This window comes from Poecilia mexicana, unplaced genomic scaffold (assembly GCF_051168715.1).
Source record: "Poecilia mexicana isolate PSO_F unplaced genomic scaffold, ASM5116871v1 scaffold_14, whole genome shotgun sequence".
Classification (NCBI taxonomy): Eukaryota; Metazoa; Chordata; class Actinopteri; order Cyprinodontiformes; family Poeciliidae; genus Poecilia; species Poecilia mexicana.
Window position 1 is genome coordinate 12221422 of NW_028263383.1, and position 23474 is coordinate 12244895.

Sequence of the window (23474 nt, forward strand, 5' to 3'; positions counted from 1 at the left end):
TCAATGCTTGCAGATGCATGTTATAACAAATTTACTCCCAATTACAGGTGGGAGACACAAAGATTCCCTTTTTAAAACGGTCATGTTGTGATAATGCACACATTTAAAGAGCAGACAGCATAAAGCCATTCCTGTGTCCACAGCTCAGTGTGGCAGAGCAGGAGGCTGATGCAAACCGCAGCAGTGCGTCCTTTGACCTTTCCCACTGAGGAGGAAGCTAATAGGCTGGACCACACGACCCCATCACAGCGCCTGCTCTTTGATACACTCCGGCCTCAACCCAGCAGCTTTATCTGCTGCCCCCCGCACGCCTGCTGCTCAACGCATCGACGGCTACGTTTGGAAAAAATAACTGCATACCTGCTGGAACCAGGCATAATGGAGGGCCAATCCAATCCTGCAAAAACACAGGAATCATTAACAAGAGGCACTGAAAAATGTGAGATATTTAAATAAAACTAGCAACAGCAGGGATGTTTATCCGCTTTCTCTGATTTACAGACATAAAAACTGCATAAAATCTGAATGTCAATAGAAAACATTCTGATCAGAGGGTAGAGTACCTAAAATATGTGCTCCAGAAAGACTAGCACTACTTCAACATATTTCACTCAAGTAAGAGTAAAAAAGTATTTGGTAAAAATTCAACTAAATCAAAACATCATTTAATATTTAAAAATGGCATCACTGGCAAACCAAAATGTAAAGTTAAGTGAAAGATTTGGTATTTTAAGGACCAAAATGACAATAATCCATATAAGTAACAAAACTTTTCAAACCAGCCAACAGAAAATGTTTCCAAATCAGTTTCATTAAATAAAAAACTTGTGAAACTTTAACAGAAGCTGCAGGTTTGAGTCTGTCTGGTGGATTTCTGGTTAAAACATCTTTGATTTTCATTCAGTGGGAAGAAATTTTAATCAAGTAAGAGCAAAAATACTTGATAGTAAAATTACTCAAGTAAAAGTAAAGATGAAATATTCCTAAAAGTAAAGTTTTTCAAAAAAGTAACTGTAAAAATACAGTAATGGTAAACAGAAGGTCAGATTTGGTCAATGTCAGAGATTTGTGCATGAAAAGAATGTTTTGTTAAACATGTGAGATATTTCCATAAAAGCAGCAACACCATGATTTTTATCTGCTTTTCCTGATTTACTGAATATTTTCCAGACGTAAAATCTGCCAGTTTAATCTTAACGTTCTGAGTCAGGAGTTTGATTCGCAGGATTTCCTCCCACATGCTCACCATCATAACAAAGCAAACTCTCATGATAGTTTCACTGTAATTAATTAAAGTAGTTTAGGAGGTTTTGACATGCCTGTTAGTGGAGGATAATCTGCAACACGGGAGTTTCAGATATTTAATTAATCCCTTGAAACGAGACAAAAACAAGCCGATAACACAAATTATTAGTCGCTCCCAGCTGACATTTTTTAATCAGGAGTTTATGGATAGTTTAATTCAGTTATCTTTATGGATGGATAAAACCATTTAAAAGATTTTCCAATATAATATTGTTTTGGTTTTACGAAGAGTCTGCATCTTTCTGTTTGTTCTTTTTAAAGTTTTGATATTTCTTGAACCTTTACTATAGATTATTCTGAGAATAAATATGCTTGTTGGATTTAATTTTGGTGCATGAATATGACCTGAAACATTATTTTCAACAAAAGACCTAAAAGCAGAACAAAACACCAAAAACACTAAATTGTTCTTTCATAGAGCGATAATTAAAGCCTGATGTGTGTAAAATAAACGCAGTGCTAACACACAGAGCCTGTCGTGAATTTTTACCAATTAAAGGCCAAATGGAAATAAATTTGTGTTAGAGGCTGCAAAAGACAATGACAATATTCATGAGTTAAAATGGCCTAGTTAAAGTTCAGACATAAATCCAACTGAGAATCTGAGGAAAGACTTGAATAACCGTCTCAGTCGGTGTGCAAACCACCCCAAAAACATTCAGCTGCACCAGATATTAATTCCAAAACCAGCCAAACACTAATACACACCGCACTTTTCAGATCATTTGAAAGACATTTTGTATTTTCTGCTGGTCCATCACATAAAATCCTCCTGAAACAGAAATATGAATACTTCAGCATAGCTCTGTCTTCTTCAGTCAATCAAACCTAAAAACTTGTTTTCTGGTTTCCACTTGAACATCTCCTTTGCGGCTCAGGCTCTGCAGTCATTTCCTCCCCGTTGTTTTTCATCCTCTGTTCATTTGCAGAACTTTTAAAGTCTGCAGACAAACAGACAAGATGTACAAATGTCTTCCTGTTTGTGTTTGGTTTTCATTGATTGCACTGGAATGTAAATATTCGGTCTTGTTTCTGAATTGAACTGCCGACACTTTAAGCACTTTAAGTAAGATTGCACCTCTGAAAAATTGCACACTTAAGTGCTGGGTGTAATTTCAACAATGCACAAGCGGTGAGGTCTGGTGCATAATATGCTCTGTTGTTTGGTGCAACAATTCACATCAAAGTTGGATGATTTAGGAGGGCTTTGTCAGAATGTGACCAGCCAATATGTTTGGGTGCAGGCCTGTGGTACATTAAAACTAATTCAGCTCCAGGAACAGACTGTGGCAGCCATTCATCACAGCGAGACATTTGGGGGGGGAGGAACAATACATTACATTTTGGGCTTTTTGTCTGCTGTTAGCAAACTTCTACCCCTTTCCTCTCAATTCAGAAAGTCAATTTTAGTGTAATTTATTCCTCTGTGACAAACCTAAATAGCAAATTAAATCATTTCTAAGCTTCTCTTAGTAAAATTGTAGAAGAAACAAAAAACAATTAAAATGAGGTTATTTGCCTTCAGTACAAATCAGAAATATAAACGTTGCCATTCCTCTTCTTTCAATCCATAAAGGACGTTGCAAAAAAAAAAAAAATCAGATGACTGAAAATGCTCGTTGCTTTTGAACCATCTACACGTGTGTGCATACTGCCTCCTGGTGGTGGAGTTTCAGGTTGCAGCTGGTGGAGGAAATGTTGCAGCAATTGTTTCCAGTTTTCATGGCTTTAACCAACTTATTTTATTATAAATCAACCTTTATTTTTATCTTTTAACACAAATAATTAGAGTTTTACTCTAACTGGTTGCTGACAACATGCATTAATGCTCCTTTTAGAGTGACAAAATGAGAACACAGTTCTCATTTGACGTCACTCTACTGGGAGCTGTGTAACTGACAGCCATCTTGGCGGGCAGTTGTTACGGAGTTACTATGACAACAAGCTCAGAATTAGCGCTCCCTGCTAGCTAAGACGGACATGTAGCCTACGAGTTTGTTACTACTCACTCCGCCAGTCACCAGAACCTTGTTCACATGAAGAGTTCTTCTTTTCCAATCCGTTCAAACATTGATTGTTTAGCCTACGAAGCTCTTCCATGTTGTACTCTCTGATGTTCATTCAGTGAACTATGTCACAGCAGGAGACTTCATCCGACATGTTTCGATCCTGACAGCAGCCATTTTGTTCATGCATTTTTCTCTTGTACATTGGTCAATGGAGGGTCCACATATTTTATTTTTGTTGGTTCATGTCTATGGTTCAGCTAAGCTTAATGGGCTCTTTGCACCTAAGGCGTTGACGTCACATCTCCAGGAGCTAATGCGGCTCACTTTTTTCCGCTTTGAGTTACCATGACTGGTAGAAAAGACTAAGTCGTATTTCAGATGCAAAAAAACAATACTATTAACATTGTTGTCTTCCTAATATAATGGGCTTTTAAGTTTTCGTTAATTTCCAAGCGATCCTGAATTAAGAAGTTGGCTTGTAAATATCTGTCGCTACCAGCTAACGCCGCACAGCAAAGTTTGCAGCCTTCACTTCACTCCGGATCAGCCTAAAACTACCGGGGATACGGATGGTAAATAAAGGAGCCTCCCTGAGTTATTTCCATGGAATCACTTCTGTATTCAGCCTGAAAGAGTTTATGGGAACGAGAGAGCAGACCAGAGCCAGACAGCCGAGCAACTGATCCGCCTGTACATCCTGCTGTAAACACCGTCCTATCTGAGCTCTTCACAAGAAACATGCAAAGGTAATAAAACGAAATAACACGGAGACATGAAGCAACACGGTCATATTTTTCTAAAAGCAGCAACTTTGAACCTGAACAGCTGAACCAGATCTCTGACACCAGAGCTGCGCTACTGTCAAGCTATGAGGCTTGTTGAGCTCCGTCAGGCTTCGGAAGCTAAAAGCCCGAACCGGAACCTCCCCGTTAGTCTCTGACACTAACGACAATAAACACACATAATATACTTGAAAATTAGATAAATACATTGTCCGTTAGAATGTTTAGATACTTAAATAGCACATTTTACAAGAACAATGTCCGAGAATATTGCCTACTAGCATAAGCTAACGTTAATGTTAGCCACAAAGTTTAAGTAAAACTCATCTTCGTATCACTAAATGCATAACGAGGAGAACATCTTAAAACCTTTCTCCAGCTGACTTGTTGGGGCTTCTGATCGATGTACAAACCTTGGCCAAGCCCTGCAAGCACCTAATGTAAATGATATTTGTATTGGATCGGAAACAATCGAGCCGCTTTACCCCGAACGCGGAAGCTGAGGTGCAAAGAGCCCATGAACGAATGAACCAACAAAACATGGCGCGGATCACTTCCGGTTCAGGCTTGTGGGAACTACATTTTGCGAAATTGTTTTTTCCAACTTTAGCAGAAAATAGACAACAATGATTCTTGACAATAGGGACAAAACAGGTCCTATGGATAAAGCACAAAATTTGAATAAAATATACACAAAATATATTTTTTCAAATATCTGACTCAACTAACCTGGGTCATGTGAGCACAACAATGTATATTTTCCTGGCGTTTGCTGAATATTTTTTTTATTTTAAACATTGTAGTTGGTGGATGATGCCTGTAAAAGCCCTTGTTCCGGAGCAGAACTCAATACATTATAATAGTTTAAAACAAATAAAGAAATACTAAAATTATATATTGTGACAAGTATAAGTAGTCATATAAATAATTATAAAAGTATCAATAAATTGAATTAAAAATAATTTTTAGATATTTTCCAATTCCATTGAAATTTGTCCCTAGTTTTTGTCAACACCGTCAGAAATGAAAAGAATGTAAAAACAAATCAGGCATTATTGGGGGGCACCAGAACTTCTGAGGACCCCATGACGTTGTCTTTTCTCTTCCTTTGCTAGGAGGGCTAGTTAGCTCTGGTTAGCTTAAGTTATTCTTAAGTTTTTTCTTCTGTTTTATTCCTAAGTTGTTTGTCACATCCATTATGTGTCAACACCATAACTGACAATTCACAAAACTTTGATGAAATTTTGTGAAATAAAAGCTAAATCTGGTAAACTGTAAAGATTTCATGGACCTGACGAGCTACAATATGGCCTCCTTCAGAATAACATCATATAAATTGAGGGGTTTGGCATTTCGTCAACTCCGTCAGAGTGTTTGACTCTTTCAGTGAAATTATTGTTAAATCTCACTTAAATGTGCAATTAATTCATTTTAATGTATTTTACATGAATGGCATTACTTCACATGTATCAAGTTTTTCATTTTACTCACAAGTTCGTCTCCACCTTCAGTTCTGTCAACTCCGTCAGATGGACTTTTTGTTGTTTTAAATATTTATTTTGTTTCTTGAGAAGCATTTGTCTGTAAACTTAGTAAAAAAAAATAGCACAAATAGAGTATTTAAAAATAATTTTATATTTATTTTTGTCAGATGGTGACGACAAAGTTCTGGGTCAGGTCGATTAAAAATATAATTTAAAAAAATGTTCCATCTGGGAGCCTGTACCTTAGCATCTTTACATTTCCAAAACATTATTTATCATATTTGCATACATAAGGTTGAGAAATAAAAAAAAACTATGGGAAAATTAAAACCCATTTTGTCCCTATTCTCAAGAATCACTGACAAATATTTGCACACCTTTGTAATGGAAACTCGGCAGCCCTCTTCCTGAAGACACTAACCCTGCGCTACAAGAAAAACACAAAAACGTAACATTTATATAATTTGTGCTTTATTGAGAAAACGATTGTACAGGGTAGTGTTGATTGCAGTAGCAGTAGATCACAAGAGCATACCCCATATTCTACCATGTATTACACAGAAAACACCTGGACATGTCGAAAAGGTCATGGTGTTTCATGGCATTTCAACAAAAAGGCATGAAATGGCAACAGAGGGGAAGTACCCTGAAATAACTAAATCCTTTACTGGCTGTACATTTTCCTGATAAATGGGAGTAAAAGAGGATGCTGCAGTTGCTTTTGCATCATTTGGCGATGGTTTGACAGAGACTTCACTGAAGCCATAAAGCAGGAGGCCACAGAACATCTGCACAGCAAAATCTGGAGGAACCCGGTAATTAAAACATAAAGCGATCAAGATAAATACAGAAGCCTGGCAATAAGATTCCTATAAATGAGTACGTTCCATTCTGCACACAGCATCAACCTGTTCTTAAATGGCTTAAACACACGAGATTATCCGTCACCTGAAGATTATTCCTCCCCTGATCAAATGCTTATCCTTAAAACACGCTACCGTTTTATTTCACACCCATAAACCAAAGTTGTGTAATGCAGGAGGGCATTTTCTGAAACTATTCAAAAGTGCAAATCACATTTATTAGATCCAATAAAAAATAAGAACCCTAACCATTTAACCGCCCCTGGATGTCTTAAAACTATCTGCACAGAATGAAAAACATTAAGAGTCTGGTGGCTAATATTTCCTTCATTTTATCTACAAGGCGCAATTAAGGTAGATCAGTTTACACATAGGTGTTAATTTATTTTATTTCTTTATTTCACATGGCTGCTCTGCTTAGTTAATGCTTTTTATATAAATGTAAGCATGACAAAGTGCTTTACGTGCCAGTGTACAGCTTGGTTTGAATGCTGAGAGAAATCTATGTTTAAAGGTGGAAATACAGCAATTAGGAATGTTACATCACCTTATTCGTTCAACTATCTTTGAGCTTTAATTTAAAAAAAATACACAAAGATGCAAAAACATAAAAAAAAACTTCCACAAATATTAAAAAAAAGAACATTAAAATAAAGAAAATGTCAAAAAGGCAACAATCTGTCCAATTCTACTCCAACAAATAGTAAATTATTTCTGCTGTAGCAAAGTAAAACATGATTTTTGAAAAAAAGCAAAGCCTCTCTACTTCATGCAAGTGATCAGATAAGCAGCTGGATTTGTGTTTATAGGAGCCTCAATCAAAAAATATAATCTTTGGTCATCTTGAGGGACGGCATGGCTTCGTTGACGTTCTGGTCCAGCCGCCGATATTCCACGTTGTTACGGGAACATAAGCCCTCCTTCCAGCGGCGGCTCTGAACCAGCAGGAAGATCTGAAAAACGGGAAATGACAGAAATTAAAGGGATCAGACTGATGAACATCCATTTGTTTGGTCAACTGAAACTGAAGGCCAAATAGACGAATCAACCCTCATTTTTACTTTAAATTCGGGGAGAGAAACAAGTTGCATCAACCTTCAGCTTCTGAGCTCCAAACTGCAAAACTTATGAAACACGGATTTCCTTTAAATCAAGGCTAAAAGCCCACCAGCTCAGTACGGAAGAAGATTAGGGTCAAAGAAAAAACAAAAACAAAAAAAGGCAGACAAAGAATTTAGGAGGGAGAAAAGTCAGAATTTGGCGATTTATGTTGACAACTTGGCAGCTAAAACCAAAGCTAGCCATCGTTAGCGAGCAGCTTTTGCCCTCCAGCAGGAAGTGGTCCATATTTTCTAAACATGTAATAGACAGTTTCCCCCTGAAAACCTGCTAAGCCCAGTAGTAGCAGCGCTAGCAATGTCTGCTAGCATCTCACCAGTTTTATGCTAATAAATGCTAAAAGTTATAAAAATCCAGAGGTGCACAAGCATCATAATTTGTAAATAGGGTTGAACGCAGTTCAATGCTTCAACTATTGAAAAATAAAGAACCCTGCATAGAAAACCGTTTTTAAAACAAACGACGCTCAGCCTGGTGGGGAGAAAGTAAAGCCTGGTGGCTGCCAGGCTGATGAAGCACAAAGTTTGAGAGATGAACTCAAACGAAAACATGGATTCTCCACACACTCCAGGGAAACTACACAGAGTTACTGTTCATCCAAACTCAACTGATTACCACCAAATGGCCACGCCTCACCTTCCTCTTGTTGTGATAGGTGATGTAGACGACGGCCACCAGGAAGGCCAGGATGACCAGGTGGAAGAAGAAGTGGGAGTCCTGTTCCTCTGAGCTGAAGCTGTCCACTTCCTCCACCAGATGAACCGGCTGCTTGGTGTCAATTCGCCCTTTATTTTCCTTTCTCCCTTCATCAGAAGAAAGGATAATGTCTTCGTAATCTTCGTATTCTTCATCAGGTTTGGAGGGTGAAGTTTCTGGAACGATTTCTGGTTGCTTCTCCGTACCCAGCTGTGTATCGACGCTTTCTGCTGTGGAGGTGGGCTGGACGTCAGGCTCACCTGTTGGCTGGGTCACCTTGGTGTTGGCGGTGGGAGCAGGAGTGGTCGTCCTCACTGCGTTCTCTTTCCTAGACGTTTTCTCTGCAGGTGGGGGGAGCGTGCCTTTAGCGTCTTTCTTGCTCTGTGCTGAAAGATGCACAGTGGGTTCTACTTGACGGGTCGTCTTGACATCTTTGGCCTCGGCAGATGCCGTTTTGGGGGCGGCAGCAGTTGTTGATGCGAGCGTTGGTCTTGGTGTACTCTGTTTCTCTGCGTCTGTGGTCGCGTTTGTCTGAGCTGCTGCCACAGCCGGGTTGTTCAAATTCGGTCGTGGTTCTAATCCCTGAGAAGTCCTCAAATCTGATGGAGAGAAATAACAAAAAATATATATATGTGTATCGATATCCATGACTGTCGACATAGATGCTTATTGATTTGTTCCAAATATCTGAAATACTGCCAAGCTGGTGTTGTGACGTTTCCTGTTTTATCCACAGTTTTCTCTCCGTTTTTTATTTTAAAGCAGTCATGAGGCACAGTGGAGAAACTTTAAACTGCTGCTGTGCAAGTTACCCAACAGGTTGTTGCTAGGCAACCAAAGAGTGAGTGAGTAACCTAGCATACCTAGCTTTGAGAGGTTAAAGCCTTTCCTCTGCCTACATCTCCCATGATGCCATGCGGTTCTGGATCAGATATGTTATCTATTATCTATAAATATACTGCAGTAAAAACAGAAAAATAAAGACTTAGATTCTCTTACTGGCATATCTGTGTGATAAAAAACCCTGAATTTATGAATCTTTAAATAAAACATGTTGCTCCTCATAAAGACATGAGAAAAAATGCAGAAAACACCAATTCAAACCAAGAAGTTATTGTGACACACAAAGTTGTTCATTTTGGCAACATTTTAATATATTGACTTTAACTTTGTAAAGAACTGTGAACACTGAAACTGGAATATATTTTAAATATTCAAATGAAACACGACGCCCAAAACAAAACAGAAATAAAAATACACAAAACCAAAGAAGTCTCTAAATAAAACTTCCCTTCAACAAATATCAGAATCATTTTAATTTATCACGATTGATTGATTGATTATTGAAAACACGACGTTCTGTCCTAAATTCAAAACGTTTAAAAGTGAACCGACTGTATTCTCCTAAAAAAGGAAATTAGGTCAGACAGGTAAAACAGACGCGTTGTGTTATTTACATAAATAAACCGAGCTATGCACGGCTTGCAGAAGTATTCATTCATACTCTGACATTTTTCCTACAACTTCAGCGCACCTGAACGTTTTTTTTTATTATATTTTTCGACCAAAGAGTATTCATCTCAAAGAATTTGAACATCAATGACTGTAGTTATTCATTTCATCTTGCCTCCTGTTCAAGCAAACCATTCACACATGCAATTTATTGATTTAATTCTTAATTTTTTTTGCAAATGCTTAAATTTCCAGCAAACTGCAGCCTGTAAATACAACCCAAATTTGGAGACGTCTTTAAATTTATCTCAGTGACAACATGAACCAAACAGTGTTGCCATTATTTCCTGCTCAGGGAAAATGAGGCGTTGCTTCATACGGGAGGCGAACACTGACGACTTTAAGTGTGCAGTAAGACTCCCCCAAGAGAAGAAAGGGCCTATTCAAAGTCAGGGGCCTTCACCAGCATAAATCATCCCTGAACAGGAGCTGCTTGTTTAGTTTCTCTGAGTAAAACCTGAGAGGCATTCAGGATATAGACAGGTTTCCTTAAACTCTCACAGAAAGACAAACATTTACATTAATAATGTAAAAAAGGTTAAACGAAAATAGAATCTGAAAATGCTGCAAAGCGAGAATCTGAAACTTAAACAATAAAATCCTTTTAGTTGCTCACATAACGGCGCTACGCTTACAGTTCAAATGTTAACAAATCAAACTTTTTCATTATATTAAAATAAAACTGAAATAAAAGCCAAAACTGCATGCGTCATGAAAACAATACTCCTAAAAGTTACTGAGAATATTGTTGTTTTGAGACCATTTTTCAATAATAGTTATAGTAATACAACGGCATAATAATCCAAGAACTCATTCTCATGGACCAATAAACTTTAAATAAACTTTAAATTCTAAGGAACATTTAGCACTGCACCTGGAAGACACTTTAAATACCCAAAATAAATAAACAAAACAACAAATAAAATGAATTATAAAGTCTCTGTAAACAAAATTATTCTTTAAAAAACGGTTAGCAGAGACTAAAACACCAGACTGAAGACTTTTCATCCAGTTTTTGGCAGAAAGGGAAAAACGATAAATCATGGAAATTATTGAGTTTGTTTCAATTTATCATGTGATTAATTTATTGCTACAGGCCTTTAAACAGAAAACCTTTAAGCTGCTGCTCCACTGAGTGAGGGAGGAGCTGCGCCTCGGAGGCGGGGCTGCGTCCACCCAGGCATTTTGCTCAGCTGAATTGTTGCCATGGACATTAAAGGATTTGTCAAACATGGATGAAATAATCAAGGCAACACTCCAGGTAAGTCTTCATGAGGGGATAACATTGGAACATGATGGAAATCTCTACAATGTTGATCTTACATGAAACTGGCCTTTAAATATCTGAAATTCCAGAAACGTTTCAGAGGAAGACAAAATTCTAATGTTTTAATAATAATAATGCTCTTGTGGCTTTAAAAACCCACATATGCATGAAAACCAGGAAGTAAAGGGATGAGTGACTAGAACAAACAGAAGGAACTGTACCTGACTCATCAAACATCTTTCTGCTCCTTTTCAGCATTATTTACTCTTATTATTAGCAGTAAGGATGTTTTGTTCATTTAATCTTGTGTGGAATATTGCAACATTTCAAAATAAAGTTTTAACTGCTTATGTTTATTTGAGTAACTTTTTTGATGTTTTATTACACTGTACTTTTAACAGTTTGTTAAAGTAACACTTCCTGTTTGTATACAGGCTTTGATGTTCTAATATTTTCTATTTTTTGACCATATTATGTCTGTAGATAAAGACAACACAGCAAGTAGTTTACTCCATTCAAACATGCACTATATACACATTGCCATATTAGTCTTAAAATGAATAAAACTGATTTGTTCTGCTTAAAATCTGTTTTTGTAATAAAATTATTTGATTTGTCATTTTAGTTCTTAAAATACCAAAATTTGCACATGACCTATATATTTTAGCTAATTAGTAGTTAATTGTAAAATATTAACTCAGATGTTCTGATCAGATAGTACAACTTTTGACCTTCACCTTAGTAAAATATGTTGAAATAGTGCTATTTTAACAGAAGTAAAGTTAAATGTTGTGGTACTTCTGGGTGAAGCTGAACATCACGCTCGGATATTTTCGGTTTTACATATTAGAAACGTTATCTAAGGTATTTCGATTTGGTTTAAACAAAAAAACCTTTCTGCTACAAACTATTATTACATGGCACAGTAGTCAGAGAAAAACAAAAATAAAATCAACAGTTTTATGCAGTTACGTATTCAAAACCAGGCTGTCACAGTCCAAAGTAACACCAGTGGTTGCTAACGTTACATGCTAATTAGCCACAGCAACGACGCTCCTGTTACTAAAGACATTCTGACAGCACATAAAAACACGCCAGCGCCGTACCTGATGTTTTGTTAACTGGAACTGAAAGGCAGACGTTAAACCACAGCTGGAGGAAAATAAACAAACAAAAGACGTAAATATTTCTCCAGCTTTGCGTCGAATTTCTGTGCGCCGCCATGTTGATAAGTGACTGGAAGGAGGCGGGCTTTACGGTGGCCTGATATACACGGTGGGTGGGGCGTTTCTCTGCGCATGGCCGCGCATCATTCTTTAGCCGGGGAGCAGAGAGGTGCGCCGCGGTGGGTGGAGTTTGTGGGAAAATCAGCAGGAATACATACCAGATTCACCGCTTGCCTTCCGTATTACAACTGGAGCTAAATTAAAGTAACATAATTCCCAGCTACCAAGAAACGCTACATTTACCTTCCATTCAAGAGGATAGTTCCTCCCTCACCAGTACAGCTCAGTCCTACCCAGGCTACTTGCCGACTGACGGTTATGAGGCTAACCCTCTTTGCCTTGTTCCTTAATCTGACATTTCTTCAATTAGTTTCATAGTCACTGAAGATCAGAAAACCTACTTACACCTAAAAGGAACCATTTATGCTAAACAGGCGAAGCTACGTGTAAAATATGCGTCCAGTGAGATCAGTGGCAATGCAATACGAGTCTTATAATGGTTCTAACTTAGAAGTTAGACAGTTTCCCTCCATCAAAACACAGAGGGCTCGTCATCAACCCCCCTGCTACATTAAGGCAGGAAGTGAATCCATAAATCCTGCTGGAAAATGTCTGAAAGAACTGGGCAGTAAACCCAACCCTGCAGGCATAAAAGACTTAAAGAAATTCCTGTTTGCAGACACTCCCAGGTGATCTTTGCTCACTCCAACAGGTTAAGGCCGTTTCAGTGACAGGAATGCTTTGTTATATTAACGTGGACTGTTCTGGGGTTTTGTTGCACAAACTGTTCGCATTTCATCTCCTGTGGAGAGTATTTTTTCTTTACCTTAACTGTGACAAAGCAGTAAACTTTCAGAAATGCATTGGTAGGAAGTTGTTGTAGATGTAGTGGAATAGTGAAAAATAGTTTTTAGGGTTTTACATCATCTGTAGGCAGCGTTCAACCTTTGAAAAAAAGAATTGTGAATTATATGATTGTATGAATTTTTGGTTAAAACAGGTTTGATTTTCGCCAGTGGGAAGAAAATCCATAAAGTTTACTCCAGTAACAGTAGAGATACTTCATAATGAAATTACTCAAGAAAAATTATAGTAAAAAAACTCCTAAAAGTAAATTTTTTTCTAAAAAGTTCCTGTAACTAGAAACTACCCAGCTTTGGAGTTGTGACAAAAGGTCGAAGGTTGTTTATTTGTACCAAGGTTATCAAATTAGAAACGAAGAGAAGAAATTGGTTCAAGATGTTCTTTATTTAGACCAGGAAATGACAAAACTGTCAAGTACAATAACCATCAATCCAATAACCCGTTGTGGAAGACAAAACCATTCCTTGGAGTGTTTCTAATCCTTTCTTTTCATCCTCCATCCAGAAGCACAAACTCTTCATCAGTTATGTGCTTGACAGTTTACCTGTGAGGGCTGACGCGTCTTTGCCTTCTTAAGACTTCGAGTGGATCTAAAACTAGGCAACACCCTCAATAAAATAGTATTCTCTGTTGCTATATGTAACCAAAAAAACACCAAAAGCACAGACACAAAAGACAGGTGAGACAAAAACACAGAGTAATGTACGCGTTGGGACGTAGTGTCGCTCAGAGCTGTTAATTCACCAGACGGACAGGAACTCTCAGTGCGGAAATGTTTGAAGGAAACGTTTCATGACCACCAGGTCTTCTGAGTGAGAAGTGCTTTCTACAGCTAAGTAACAGCGCCACCTAGAGCAGTAACAATAGAATTGCATGCTAATTGTGTTGTGGGGCTTTTCCCTTTTCAATTGATTAAAAAGTAACAAAAGCATGAAACTGACTTGATGTACTGAAGCATTCGGTTCTCACAGCTTTGTTCTAAACTGGGCTTTTGAACATAAATATGGTCCTTTAAAACTGGATTTGTTTCACCTTCACTTACTTCCACCTGTAACATTTCAAGGGGAGACGAGGGGCTGGGCTACTCCGAGGGTTTAGGATATTCTTGGGTGAGGAATAAGTGTGCGGGGAAAAGTTGAAGTCTTTCCGTCTACGCCTGGAACTCCAGACCCACGCCGAGCTTGTGGCCGCCCGTGTTGATGTTTTTACCATCCAGGAGAGCAGAAAGGGTCAACTTCACACCTGCAGAAACAAACATTTAAACGTTCATTTTTACCGCACTGCAAGAATATCCTCCACAAACCAACTATCCAAATGGAAAAACACAAATAAAAGGTTCAGACATCCAAATATGTTTAAATGTTGTAAATATTATTGGTGAGCAGAAATCACTAGTAAATATTAAAATACTCAATATTTCTAGACTTGACTGAGATACTTAAAAATGTAACAATAATGGAATTATTGATTATTTTGATAAAGGTAAAAAAGTTTCACATTGCTCAAACACACATAACTGAAACCTCCAAAGATTTATTGATTTAATATTTATAAATAGAAAAAAGCAAATTCTAGAAATGCAATGTGATCTTTGGATCATAATTTTAGTTAGAAAACTATCAAAAATGAAAAGTAAAAGTTTTTAATTAGCTGCTGCAGAGCAGAAGTTTGGCCTTTACTGCTGTTGTAATTTTATGACTGTATAATGATGGAGTACATGGAGACTTTAAATGTATATTATATGATATCAGACTGACCACAATAAAACAAAATCTACACTTTTAAATCAGGAGTGATGACAACTGTCGAAAATTGAATAAAAATTAATAATTTTTTAGGATAAAATTTAAGATTTTTGTAAACATTAAAATAAAGTGTGATGCGTTTTGGTAACCAACAATAAAACGAGCCACTGACTCTTCCTAAATATTCACAAACACTGAAAAGACGGACGGCATTTATGAAGCTAAAACATTTTACTGCAGTGATACTTAGCAACGCTTTTACTTAAAAGAGTAACTAGAACAGCAAGCTAAAGCCAACTTTAAGGATTCTGGTGATACTCCAGCATAATAATGCTGGTCAGAATTGGAGCATTTCTCAGGCATGTTTCTGCTACACAATTAGATAAATTCAGTGTTTCTTTCCATTTAGCTTTTTCACATTTCGAGACTGAGAACCTAGAAATGAACAAACAGAATCAATTAGGAAAAAGTGTAAAAAAAAAGAAGATAAAATAAACCCTTTAAATGTCCTGCAGACTGAACTCACCTGGCTTAATGTTCTGAGTGTAGCCCAGTCCAATAAGGCTGGAGTTGTTCACCTTCGCCTGTCAGGAAAACACAGATCAAATGTTCAGAAATCAAACACTAAGAAACAGACCCCACAGTTAAAGGAATATAAACAAATGTAACCATTTAGAAACTATTTTTAGTCATAATTTAATTAAACAATAAAACGGTTCTAATCTGTCAAAATGTTCAACTGAAGCCGAGTCACTTCAAATAGGAATGGGGCTAAATGACGACACAAACAACCAGCCGCACTAATTGGCTCTGGGGAAAGTGGGACTTAGGACTAATGTGATAGACGGGACTGAATTAGCAGAGATCTTCCTGTAGTATGCAGACTTCCTGTTTGGGTTTGTGATCTGCCGACCTGCAGCTCTTTTCCCAGGCAGGAACGTGTCTGAGGCTCTGCGGTTAAAAAACATGGCCGCTTGATCATGAAGACTAAAAACAAAAAAAACTGGTGGTTTTAAGGAAGGGATGTCCAAAGTGCGGCCCAGGGGCCATTTACGCCCCTCTGGAGGATTTTGTGCGGCCAACTCCTTCCTAGAAAGGAGTAAATCTGCTTTGCAAGTTGCTGCAGCTGAACTATTTTTCAATATTTCTGCTTTCATCCACGAACTTGGACTTTTGCTCAAACTGAAATCATCTACAGGTCAAGTAAGAAAACAATCAATCCCCAAAAGTTTAACCTCTGATTATAAAAGATTAAACATTTTCATGTTTTGCATCAACCATGAGTCACAAAAATCTGACTATTTTGTTGATTGAAATCTAATTTTACACTTTTAGTTTATTATTGAGCTGATAAAATTAAAAAAGGCAGAAAAGTTTGTTTTGAAGGTGTTCATGTTGTGAACTTCCTGAAGGCGGAGTGTCAGAGCAGGAGCTTCTTAAAGAGACAGACACCCTTTAAGTCAGGTTTGACAGATGTAGCATTTCTATAACAACTGAAGGTAAATAATTACTGGATTGAGCTACAAAATCACACAATGTGGCTGGGAAACACAGAATAATGTTTTTGACCCCGAGGTCTTTTCTACTTAATGAGTTCGGGATTTAAATTTGATTTATTATTTATAATAAATGATATAGCAATTATATAATAATATTTAATTTGCCTTTGGGATTAATACAGTATTTTTGAATTTGAATACCATAACATGGTTTTGATTACAAATTTCTGATAATTATGGAGTCGGTAAGAAACATATTTCATTAAATTGAGATGAGGGGAAGGAATAAATAGGTGATAAAAATAAAACCTCTTTGAAATAAATACATGAAACTCACAGAGAAAGATGCGTCAGAATCGATCTGATATTTGGCGGCGATGCCAAAGCGGGTGTTGCTGTTTCCTGCAGTCCAGGCCAAGTTGACGGCCGTCTCCAGCTTGTTGTTCACCTTCTGGTAGATCGACCCGCCAAACTCGGTGCCATCGTTGCTGTGAAGAACCAGCAGGTTACCTTAAGTCCTAGAAGCCAGTAACGTTTGTCTGACCTCACATAAAGACTTCAGAGGATTTACCAGGGGAAGCAGCAGGAACAAGGCCCGTCCCTCACGCTCACCATCACCTCATCTGACTTGTATAATAAATTACCAGGCCATAAAAAGATCCAACTTATAGAAAACTAAAAGATCCAGCTTATAGAAAATAATTAAAACAGGTTATTTATTAGAATGCAATAACACATTCTAAAACATCAATAACCTTTAAATTATAATAAACATTTAACACTGGAACTGGAAAACTTTAAATATCCAAAATAAATAAAAAACAAGAGAAACAAATAAAGTCCCAGGAAACAAAATTATCCTTAAAAAAAGGGACAATTGAGACCAAAATAGTAGATTGAAGACTTTTATCATCCAATTTTTGGTGGATAGATAGAAAAGAGAAAAACAATAAATCAAACAAATGGAGATTATTGAGCTAATTCTAATTTATTATGTGATTGATTGATTTATTGCCGGCCTTTAAACAGAAAACCTTTAAACTTCTGCTCTACTGATTATTAGTTTCTGTTTAGGTCGCCTTTTTTTATTTTAACCGAACTGAAACACCAAATTCTGCAGCACATCCACTTTACGTTTGTCATAGTCAAGCTAGCATAACTGAGCTACTTCCCTCTCACTTGCTTTTTTTTTAAATAAAACTTTTTCCTGACCTTGTTATCTAGCTGTCATAGTGTTGACCCATTTTATTTTATACATCACGAGTACAATGAATATGCAGCTTGTTGTGTTAACTTGACGACTTATTAGCGAGCAGTTTTGGTGGGATCTTGTGCATCCAACGTCATGATGCAACATGTTTACATTGTTGTACTGCTATGACTTCTTGCAGTGTTTATACGGTTTATGGGGACCATCAATGTCCCCATAAACACTGAGATCTCGCACAGATCTTTGCTTTTTATGATATTAGACTGCTAGCTAAATCTGCATTTTTTTTATTAATGTTTTTTGGTCTTTCTAACCTAAACCAATAAAAGCTGCTGAGTGTTTATAGTTCTTACACATTCGTATGGAGCTGGAACTCATCGGTCTTGTATCCCACAGCAAAGTTGCTCTGAGTGACCTTGTTCCGGCCGGCCTCGAAGGTCGTCTGGTATCCAGCGAGCCAGCCCTCGAACCCCACCACTGCGGCGCCGTGAATGGCCGTGCCGTTGATGTCGTAGTTGACGTCGCAGCCCAGGTTGATGTGGTCGCACTTGTAGGCCGTCTTGAGCTTCCCGCCTTTCTTGCTGGCAGGACGTTCAGTGAGGAAAAAACGAACCGTTGTTGTGAATATCAGAGGGTAGAGCATCCAAAAATATACTCCAGTAAGAGTAACACTTCTATGTTTTTACTCAAGTAAAAAATAAACATCTAGGACATTACTTCAGTAAAAGTAAAATACTCCTAAAAGTACATTTTTCAAAAAAATACTCAAGTAAATGCATCTGTAATTGTAGTTACTACTCAACTCTAGTCATTATAAGCAAGAATCAAGAGCTAAAAGCTTATTTTTTTAATAAAAAGCTGCCAAAGAGTGCCAAGGTAAAGCTGCTGCCATTACCCAGTGTTTGGAGAGAAGGAGGAATCAAAAGTCAGCTTCAGCCCTTTAACTAACTGTGGAAAGAAAAAGAGGGAATCATGTTAAAACAGAGAACAGGATTCATTTCCAACACAAAAACAACATTTTCTAACTGCTTGGGAAGAATTTTAAAGATGCATATTGAATATTTTCCTAACAGTCTCGCTCAGATCTTTGTTTTAAGAAACATTTGTAATTTTCCCCTTGCGATCACCTGGTCCTCCACGGTGATCTCGGTCCCCAGCGTGTTGTCGGTGTTCCACTTCTCTGTGAAGGTCAGGCCGCGCTCCGCCCACTTGTATTTGGTCTCCAATGACCCGGCAACTTTGCTGGTCTCTGTGTTGCCGGAGCACGTGCTGGTGAACTCCTGAAGGCAAAAGACGTCACTCGGTTACACAGAACAGGCAACCATGCGACTACAAGCACACGGTATGGTCAGATAGGAAGGAAAATCGATGGCTTGACAATATAGACATCCAAAAATAACCGTACATTAGTGCCAATACTGCTTTGAACAGATACAGTTGAAAATGTATTATTAAAACTGACAGTGAATTGGAAACCAAAATTGCAACATTTGTTGCATTTTCAGCTGCTGCGGTTCGTTTTGTCACTGCACTAATTGAAAGACCTGTTCCCCTCCTGGCCTGTGGGGGCGCTGCAGCAAGAACTACTGAAGGAATCAACACATAATCCTCTGAAGTAACTGAGCGCAACTTCCTTCTTCACCAAACGTAAATAAAAATGGAGGTGTCAGATTTTAGTGGTTGGAGGATTTCTCCTATTAGCTGCTAACGCTAGTGGCACTGCGGCAGCAATTTCTGTGATTTATTTAAACCCACAACACCAGACTGCTCCAAACAAGATGAGCAGAAATCTGTCACAAAATGTTCGTAGTGCCCTGATTTCTTACATTTCCATAAAATATGGCTGAAACTAAATTACTGATGTTTTGATATGTAAAATATTATATTAGTCTAGTTTTTGTTGTTTACTGAAGGTTTAAAAGTGACAGTGACCAGAGCAAAGGGGAAATGATGCTGACAGGAGAATCTTTCTATTTCTGCCATCAGTTGTTGGTTAATAAATTATGAAAAACAGAAACTAACTCCTGCCTTCTGGACCAGTCAGTCAGTCAGCAGTGAAAACTTACCAGTCCATTATCAGACTTTGTCTTCAAGTCCAGTTTAATGAGGCCAAAGCCTGAAACAAAAAATAACAAAACATCAGAGCAGTGTCTTAAATGATGAAACAATGAGGTTCAGATTTTAGGTGAAAATTAGTTTCTTTATACTGAAACACAAACTAACTGAGGCTTATGTTAAAGATCTGCAGAGGGTTTCTTTATGGAGGTGGGAAGCTGGTATTAGATTAAAAATTAAATAAAACAAGAAAAGAAAATAATGTGAAGAGTACATATACGCGGTTTGTTGATGCATTTGTAAAGAATTAGTTTCTGGTTTCCACTGATAACTGAGCATTTATTTTTCAGTAACTGACAGAAAAACTCTCCGGTTTACACTGCAGGTCACACATCGCTGTAACCATGGAAACACTTTTAAAAATCGGTTAAAACTGCCACAAACCGTCACCAATTCCTCTGGATTCTCCAAATCCAACAGCAGAAACACAACGCTTAGTCAGAAACAACCAATCAGAGCAAAGAGGAGGGTCTTAGCGCTTCCAATCACTCTTCCTCCGAGCTGGTTCACGACTGAGCCTGCAGTAAATGCTAGGCTAGCTAGCACAGCCACCAATATGCAGGTAAACAGTGTCTCTCTCACAGTAAATCGTTTCTCTGCCATTAGGACATTTAGCAGAGCATACACAAGAATGATTGACAGAACTAAGCCCCTCCTCCTCGCTCTGACTGGTTTTTAAATGCACTTTCAAAAGTTGTTTATTTCCAGCAAAAATATGGACACATTAACTAAAAATCTGTTACAACTTAGATGAAAATAAAAGTTTACTTAATCCGATGTGTTAAGTTTAAAAAGTTCAAAAATTATTTCATAAAACCTCCGGTTGTCACACTGGAGATTTGACAACCAAAAGATGCCCACCGCTAAAATAATGGGAGCGTCTCAAACCGTGGTGCTGAGTGGAGGGCCGGCATCCTGCAGGTTTTAGTTCTGGTTTAACGCACCTGGATCAAATGATGGCTCATTACAGGCCTAAGAAGAACACTCACAAGCTGAACAGGTTGTTTCTACCACCAGGGAGAGAGTAAAACATGCAGGATGCCTCCAGGACCCACTTTGGACTCCACTGGTCTAAAAGTTACCAAACAAAATTAATTACACATTTTGGCTCCAAACTAACTTAAATATATTCTAATTGCCCAAATAAAACTAAATAGATTTAAATTCAACATAAAGTCTACAACAATGTTGAAGACCAATTGTGACCTGTTCGTAATTAAATAGGTCGTCTGCTTACCGTATCCCTTTGTAAAAACATCCCTGGCTGATTTTCCAAGGTCAGTGTAGGTGGGAGGTACAGCCATTGTCTGAAAACAACAAATAAAAGTAGCTTCCTTATGATCACGCTCTTTATTACACCTGTGAGAAACATAAATCTGAAACGGTGCACTAAGTTTCAAAAACAAGACGCCATGTTAGCTGAAGGTCACCTAAAGAACAACAAGCACCAGCCTGTTAGCTTTAATATTTGCAAATAATTCCCAGACGATGTAAAAAGTTTGGACTCCTCTGTTTTGACCAGAACTGAATTTCCCCAAACAAAGTTCATGTTTCCAACCGGAGAACAAAGACGTCTCTTTGGAAACTGTATCGTGTCTGTGAGCGACTCTTTGTCCCGGTCTTTCACCAACACCCAGTTCTGCAAGACGTTTCATCATAAGAGTGACACAGGAACCATTTTTAAATGGAGCAACAGCTAGCAAAGCGCTGGAGTCTGTTGAGAACGTGCAAAGTTTATTGACAGAAGATAAGGAAGTAAATTTGAACAAATGAAACTAATTTTAGACTCCTGTTCTCCAACCCAGAAATGGAATTAGACCAGAGGAAACTTGGCAACCCTGAACAGGAGCACTTAGTTTATATACTTTAGATCAACATCAGATTCTCTCTTTTTTGCTTTTTCCTTTGGTTTGTGTTTTGTTTGCATTTCCTTTTAATTTCTGTAAAGCACTTTGTGTTGCCTTTTGCTGAAAATGTGTTATATAAATACATTTACAAATGTTGAATAAAAAGACAAACTAGCCTTCCAGACCAGTTTGGCTTTATTACGATGAGGAACCGACGTTAAAATGGTGCTGCTGAGGAAGAAAATCATCAAAACTAAAAAAATTCATTCAAAATGGCAAATCAGTGGATAATCTGATTGGAGCACATTAACACTAATAATTGACAACCAATAAATAATAAAGAACTGAGTAAAAAATTAGTTAACTAAACTCCAAATGTTTTAAATAAATTAGAAAATGGCCTCTATGGAAAGCAGCCAACCTTTAAACACTTTTTGAACATTTTATTGGCAATTTTATGTGAATCTGAACAAAAAATGGAAAAAATTCTAAGTAATTTTCAAGCATTTATATAACAACTTCTCTCTACATTTTACAGAAACAGCAACTGCACAGTAGTAGAAAAGCACAAAATTACGGTAGAATCTTACAACAAACATTTTATAATGCAACAACAAAAACTGCAACGGAAACTTGGTATTCCATGCAGCTCAATTAGTGAGAAGTAAAACTGTTTAGTGGCAGTAAATTCCAGCAGAAGGTTAAAAATCACACATAGCTGTTAATATATGTAACATATAACTATAGTCTGACTTTATATGTCATGCTAATTGCATCTAGCCTTTAAATCTGCTGAAATTCTAACTTTTCTAGTTTGGAGAGAGTATTTCATAGTTTAATTTAAAAAATACACCATGTAGCTCCTCAGCAATCCTTCAAATAGGGTGAAATGTAGGAGATTGCAAAGCACGAACCGCTAGGTCATACGTTTATGTGTGGGATGTGAGATTTTTAAGGTAAATATGGGTTAAATGTTTATACATAATATCACACAGATGTCTATTCATAAACTTTACTAACCACCTTAGCTTCTACATCTTTGTCTTTCAGCATTGCTTTTTATTTTAACTTCAGGATAACAGAATTGAAAGCTCATTGTGAGACTTATTCTGACATAAAAAAGTCCAGTATCTTTTGTGAGAGCCCAGTAAGGAGCGCCTGAAGGGGACAAAAAGGTTATCACGCCAACATGCTCATGCCCTCGACGGCTAACTGGTTAGCATTAGCTCACAGTCAAGGTGGTTAGATGGTAAAAGGGACTCTGGTTGGAAAATTAAAATCCGAAGTGTAAAACAGAGAGCACAATGAGCACCAAGAGGGTCACTTAGTTAAAGAGCTCAACTTTTTAAATTACAAACAATCCGCACAACTGCAGATAAGTTCTCCATTCAAATGACCGCATCACAAGCTAGCAGCAGATGGTAGCTACATAACAACGGGCCTGTCGACTACTAATGTTTCCACGTCAGTTTCATATTAATATAAATACGTGAGGAGACAGACGCAGCTCTGCAGTTCTTGGTGAGACTCGACCCACTCATGTGAAATGCACAGGAACTTAGCTGGGTTTCGTTTTACAGGAAGATACAGAACATACCTCCGTGTGTTCCAGTCCAAGCCGAGAAAGAGCCTGTCAGCCGCACAAAGGGAGGAGATAGGAAGGAGGCGCAGCGACGTCATGTACTACGACAGAGTCTGTCATCTTCAAAGATGGAAAATCCGGTTAAACAACAAGATGCTTCACTCCGCATTTTAAACTGATATCTGGAAGGAGGAGAAGATTTCCATTTCTACGGAAGAGGATGAGGGCCACTTAAAACAGGACTTCTGACATTAATCTCAGAAATCTGAGAGGTGGGGGAGGCACAATTAAAGTCTGAATTTATTTATTTATTTATTTATTTATTTATTTATTTATTTATTTATTTATT

General features: G+C 37.7%; 2 protein-coding genes across 2 annotated transcripts; both read right to left on the reverse strand.

Moving 5' to 3' along the window:
• Positions 1 to 6034: 6034 nt before the first annotated feature.
• On the reverse strand, positions 6035 to 12300 carry cunh5orf15 (chromosome unknown C5orf15 homolog). Its single transcript, XM_014978180.2, has 3 exons — positions 12144 to 12300; positions 8199 to 8857; positions 6035 to 7396 (listed from the first exon to the last, which is right to left on the reverse strand). Exons 1-3 carry the CDS (start codon positions 12259 to 12261, stop codon positions 7262 to 7264), a joined length of 912 nt encoding a protein of 303 aa, XP_014833666.2. The 5' UTR covers positions 12262 to 12300; the 3' UTR covers positions 6035 to 7261.
• A 1192-nt stretch (positions 12301 to 13492) lies between these two features.
• On the reverse strand, positions 13493 to 23255 carry vdac1 (voltage-dependent anion channel 1). The gene is made up of 9 exons (XM_088012204.1): positions 23141 to 23255; positions 20934 to 21003; positions 19648 to 19697; positions 18709 to 18861; positions 18477 to 18529; positions 17935 to 18162; positions 16709 to 16859; positions 15399 to 15456; positions 13493 to 14369 (listed from the first exon to the last, which is right to left on the reverse strand). Exons 2-9 carry the CDS (start codon positions 20998 to 21000, stop codon positions 14278 to 14280), a joined length of 852 nt encoding a protein of 283 aa, XP_087868330.1. The 5' UTR covers positions 21001 to 21003; positions 23141 to 23255; the 3' UTR covers positions 13493 to 14277.
• Positions 23256 to 23474: the final 219 nt, after the last annotated feature.

Coding starts and splice junctions, on each gene's coding strand:
- cunh5orf15 (XM_014978180.2), bottom strand. CDS start 12,261: ATGGCGGCGCACAGAAATTCGACGCAAAGCTGGAGAAATATTTACGTC. Junction 8,858..12,143: donor TCCAGTTAACAAAACATCAG/GTACGGCGCTGG, acceptor TCTCTCCATCAG/ATTTGAGGACTTCTCAGGGA. Junction 7,397..8,198: donor CCTATCACAACAAGAGGAAG/GTGAGGCGTGGC, acceptor CCCGTTTTTCAG/ATCTTCCTGCTGGTTCAGAG.
- vdac1 (XM_088012204.1), bottom strand. CDS start 21,000: ATGGCTGTACCTCCCACCTACACTGACCTTGGAAAATCAGCCAGGGAT. Junction 18,862..19,647: donor CAAAGTCTGATAATGGACTG/GTAAGTTTTCAC, acceptor TTTTGCCTTCAG/GAGTTCACCAGCACGTGCTC. Junction 15,457..16,708: donor ATTCTGACGCATCTTTCTCT/GTGAGTTTCATG, acceptor TTTTCCTGACAG/GCGAAGGTGAACAACTCCAG.